The sequence below is a fragment of the Octopus bimaculoides genome, chromosome 11 (genome assembly GCF_001194135.2).
Source record: "Octopus bimaculoides isolate UCB-OBI-ISO-001 chromosome 11, ASM119413v2, whole genome shotgun sequence".
In the NCBI taxonomy this organism is placed as follows: domain Eukaryota; kingdom Metazoa; phylum Mollusca; class Cephalopoda; order Octopoda; family Octopodidae; genus Octopus; species Octopus bimaculoides.
Genome location: NC_068991.1, coordinates 31,986,156 through 31,991,539, shown reverse-complemented (window position 1 = coordinate 31,991,539; position 5,384 = coordinate 31,986,156). Strand labels below are relative to the sequence as shown.

The 5,384-nt window shown below is 34.3% G+C and overlaps 1 protein-coding gene across 3 annotated transcripts in view; it reads right to left on the bottom strand.

The window, feature by feature from the left end:
• LOC106868367 (uncharacterized) overlaps positions 1–5,384 on the bottom strand; it is a 77,285-nt gene that overhangs the window by 32,974 nt on the left and 38,927 nt on the right. For all 3 annotated transcript variants that reach the window (XM_052971675.1, XM_014913587.2, XM_014913586.2), the window contains 3 exons: positions 3,895–3,990; positions 2,691–2,711; positions 2,025–2,125 (listed from right to left, as the gene is read on the bottom strand). In XM_052971675.1, the coding sequence (XP_052827635.1) occupies positions 2,025–2,125; positions 2,691–2,711; positions 3,895–3,990 (218 nt within the window). The remainder of the gene's footprint in view (positions 1–2,024; positions 2,126–2,690; positions 2,712–3,894; positions 3,991–5,384) is intronic.

The following is a 5,384-nucleotide window of genomic DNA, read 5'->3' as shown; positions in this document are numbered from 1 at the left end:
TTGGACAAAATGGAAATACCACTTTTATTTAACTATCTTTTCTATTGGCAATATGCTAAATTCAAAACTGTTCTAGTTAATATATATATATATATATATATATGTATATATATATATATATATATTCATAGGCATTATGTATATCTTGTACTGCATAATACAGCCATTTGTTTTACATTTTTTTGTAGATATCTATATTTAAATAAATTAAAATGTATTATCTATCACATTTCCAAGATAAATTGTTGGATGGAGTTTCAGTCACAAAAACTGTTGAATTGTTTAATGTTTTGAGAAGTACAGTCTCTAAAATCATATTAACTTTCAAGTATCAATGTAAAACCAGCTCTGGTAAGCATATTTCTGAATGAACGACAAAAATCACAGATCTGGATGCAGAGAAGTAAAACATAATGTCTAAAAACCATTGAAATCTGACAGCAAGAGTTATATCACTACCTTGCCAATCACAGCAAATTACCAGGAGCCTTGGTCCCATCATCATCCCCTCCCACAGTCCCAACATCTGTACAGCCTTTTACATCACTTCATCCCACATCTTTCTGGGTCTACTCCTTCCACATGCTCCCTCTACAATTAGAGATCAACACCTCTTGATGCAACTGTCGTCATTCATATGCATTACATGGTCACACCAATCTTCTCTCGATACTGCCATGTAACATAGCTGTTCATATACAGATCTCATACAATCTATCTTTCACCCTGAAGGAGAGGCCTTTTGTTACTAACAGATATAGTAACTTTCTGAATTTCACCCAGCCTATTCTTATTCTAGTGGCTATGCTTTCAGAACAACCACCCCACAGCTAACTTGATGCCCTAAGTAATGGAAACTGTCTATTACGTCTAGGGACCCCACCTGGCACATGAAGGAGTCTATTTTTTTGTACAGTCCTGATGTTTAATGTACCTATACATTTGCCACATGTAAAGACTACTTTCTCCATTAGTCAGTCAGTGATACTGCTGCACCACTTACATGTCCATAGTTTGCACTGGGTACACCTTACGGAGTTTCTCTTGACATCTTTTCTACATATCAAGCAGGGTCATCTCCCTGAAGGGATCTGTGATTTGTCTGTTTGATAGATAGATAGATAGATAGATAGATAGATAGATAGAGATATCAGGCTGAGTAAAAAGTAAGCAACGTTTTGAAACATGAAATTTATCACAATATATTTCAACAATGCAGAAATTTTATTCATCAAAGTAAGTACCATTACAATCAACACCTTTTTGCCAACGAGTTACAAGTTTGTTAATTCCGGTAACATAAAAATCTGGAGTTCTGGAGCTGATGAACTCTTTGAACACACAGCATCAGTAAATCTGTGCCTTACTCCATACAAAATCTATTTCTTTCTGTTCACCTTTTGTTCTCTCACATTCTAAGTGGTGGCCATATTAAAGCTCATGTTGGTATTCTGTCCTGGCCTGAGGGCATAAGCTCAGCTACCTGAGGTGGCATTTTCTTTTAAATAACACACTGTTACAACCAGTTTTATTACTTTGTTGAACCAAAAGATTTTCTTCATTCACCCTTTGTCTCTAACACTCAGCATCATCTAAACCATTAGGACAGACTGTAACAATCTTTGTTCTAACATTGTCTTGCACAAACTTACACATCAACTCAATTCTTGTGAATTGCCTCAATAATTCTACTTACTCTTTTCTGCTGTGCTTTGTTGATAAGACTTTCATCTCCCTATACTCTAGACTCATCATTAGTAGTAAAAAGTGCTAGATTATTGCAAGTTATGTATGTGTGTAATCCTAATATTATCTTTAGGAAATAGATAAGCTTACAATGTTTTATGTTACAGGTAGAACATTCTGGCTCCTGGGTAATCACAATAAACTTTCCTTTAGGTAATAATTGCTTCACTTTAAAACATGCTAGACATTGCAGCTGAGAGGTGGCAACATAAGCAATTAAGACTGATTAATAAAACAAAATAAAAAATAAAGAAATATAAAATAAAAGCAATAATTACAATTGTTCTTTCATCTTTTAATAAAGAATTTAATGATTTCTGGTAACAACTTCTCAACTCTTCAGCTTTTTCTCCCATCGGACCAACTGTGTGGATTATGTCTAGACAATGAGAAAATATTTCAATGCAAGTCAAACCATTTTAAATAATAACAATTTATAGTTGTATAGATCTTTATCACTACAAACTAGTTAGTGGCTTAAAGAAATTTGTACAAACCAATGAAAGAATTCTTCTAGAAGCCAACCAGAGAACATACATCAGGTCATACAGCTAGAAATAGCAAACAGATCTCCCTCAAGTCATAACCAAACTATCTTAAAAAAGACCACACTTTGTAGTCCCAGTATACCTAGGACTATATAATCCTAGGTACACTAGGACTACAAAGATAGGGATTCACATATCTATGCATACAGTGTTAACTAAAATACATAAGGTATATTCTACACAATATAAACAGAGATACACAAAAGAGAGCTTAGTCTTTTGATGATTAAGTGACTGTGGGAGTGGAGGCCAAGAAATGATAGATGGTGGAGAAATATGTATAATGATTGAGTGAATGTTGTACATTAGTTAGTAATCTCAGAAAACAGATTCATTTAATTCTTATATTTTTTTTTAAATGTTTTTGTCATAATTTGTGAAAAAATGTAAACTTACACTTTGCTGGGAGGCAATATCCTGCAGAGATAGGAAAACAGATAGACAGATAGATAGATACATACATACATACACACACACACACACACATGCATGTGCATGTGTGTAATGTAAGGAACAATTAAGTAAGATAAAATAAAATAAAAAATATATACTCTGTAAAACAAATCTGACTGCTTTACTAGTTCCTCTAGTAGGTTATAGCCATGTTGGAGCACCTCCATTAAAATATACAATAAAAACATAAAATTTGTTACTGCTAATTTCACAACTGTATAAAGGTTAAATTTCTACGCAAACAGAATTGTCACTCAGATTTCAATCACTGGTTAAGGTGAGCAAATGATTTCTTCTTGATAATTACCCGCGAAATTATCCTAGATAATTACTCATTAAAATTATCCTGGATAATTACTCACACAATAGAGAAATGATCAAGAACTGTGAAGACAATGATCATAGCTGTAGGTGTTTTTAATCAGGGGTGAACTGAAGCTAAACATGAACCTCTCCATCAGCTATAAAAAGATACCAAACAAAGTGTGTAAAGCTATAGTATGGCCAGTACTGTTAGAGATATAGTCCCTTTAAATGCCTAATGGCAATATATTGTTGGAGATATGAATATATTGTTGGAGATATGCTCCCTTCCAATGTAGTTGCTTGTTCAAAGATTGCCTGACTAGCTAGAGACAGCAGTCCAAATTCTCCTCAAACATTAACATATTGAATAATGTAGTTGTGTCTATATCACCATAATCTTTTCCATGCTGGCATTTGTTGATCAGGACTTTATGAGGTGATGTTTTGTGGCCAGATAATCCTTCTGACACCAACCCTTATAACATGCAATTTCAAAAAGTGGGAATAGTCATAGCTGGGGTGCCTGTAATTCTCAGTAATGTGCATCAATGAAATATAAATCAGTTATACATATAATGAGGAAGTTACAATTAGGGTTGTGCACTATCCAGCAGTTATTAATCTCATTTGCTACAGATGACACAACAACAACAAAAGAAACTTCTAAATGTAAGAGAGAATTACTTTAATTAATACAAAACTAATCATTACGATGTAATATAATCTGTCTCTTGCCTCAGCACAACTAAAAGCAAGTTATTAATTATATGATGTTCCACATAATGATCTCGCATGTCCTGTCTGTTGAACTATTTAAAAAATACAAAACATTCAGCTTTACCTTCTGTTTTCACAATGTCTCCAGTCTTACAGCCATCTAAGGTTCGACATTTCCGTTTCAATTCTGGACCAGCTGCTTTGTGGATGGCACCATCAACTAGAAAATATAAAAATAGCAAAAATGAAACATAAGATATAATATTGTCAACAACAATGAAATCTACTCTGATTTATTCAATATTTGAGTTGTGAACTTCAAACACAAGTGATCTGTAGGGAATTCTGTCAATCTAACAACACCCCACTTAACATTTCCTCTACCAACCTAAAACAACAACAATGCATCTAAAATAGCTAAATCTCTACATCATCACAGACTACACACACACATACACTTTTTCTCTCTTACAATTTACAGGGTGCAGTGAATATATTGTCTAAATCATCCAAAACTGAAAATAACACTGACATCTCATTTTAACAGATATATTTACCAAAATTACATAACATTATCTTGAAGTACTAAAGATTAAATCTTTTCAATAAAATTGCCATTGGCTTCAATCACAATCTCCAGACAACTTCAGAATCTCCTGCAGCTCTTCTGGACAGTCTCCTTGTTTAAGTTGGTGAATGCTGCCATAATCCTTGCCTTCAGTTCAGCTCAGGTGTTACAAGTTGTTTTGTTGGTTTCTCACTCAACTGCGCCCAACACATAATAATCAAGGAGGCTGCAGTCTGGGGAGTTGGGTGGCCAAATGTTAGGGGTGATGTGGTCACAGAAATTGTCTGACAGCCATGACTGAGTTTTCCTGCTTAGGGTCTTCCAGCAGCCACCCTTTTGACCCAAGGCAGCACTACTTCCTCCAGGCACTTGATGTAGGACTCCATGTTCAATCTGAGGTCCTGTGGGAAGATGAATGGAGGTATAACATTACCATCACTAGTGATCACTCCAAACACCATGATGTTGACAGGATGTTTGATTTTTATCATTCTCAGTACATGTCCTAGCACCCAAACACTCTGAAATGTTTGTATTAGAGCTTCCAGCGCAAATGCCAAGCAGTACAGCATGTCATTTCCAAATTTCTGGCAGAGTGAATTGCATTGTGGTGTTGTTTCTTTCACAGATGGTGCCCAACTGACTCTACTATACTGTGTAGTCAATAAAATCAAAAACAAACAAAGCGCATGCGTGAAATTAGAAATATAAAATGACAACAATTTACCAACTGCACCCTGTATATATATATATATATACATACATATATATAAATTGTCCCTATTTTGTATATTGCTCCTATTTTGTATACCTTAAACTACTTCTGACAAGATTCAGCTTTCAAATATATAAAAATGTTCTTTAATCCCCTGAGATTGCAGATACTGTTTCTGAATCTCTTTGATTCTTTAAATGTGCTAGCTTCCTGGTAATTAATCGATATTAATTAATATATGATTTTTTGCCATTTTTTAAATAATAATATATTAACCCTTACCGAGTTCTCATACTGGATATATGCGACGCAGTAAATATTCTCTGCAGAC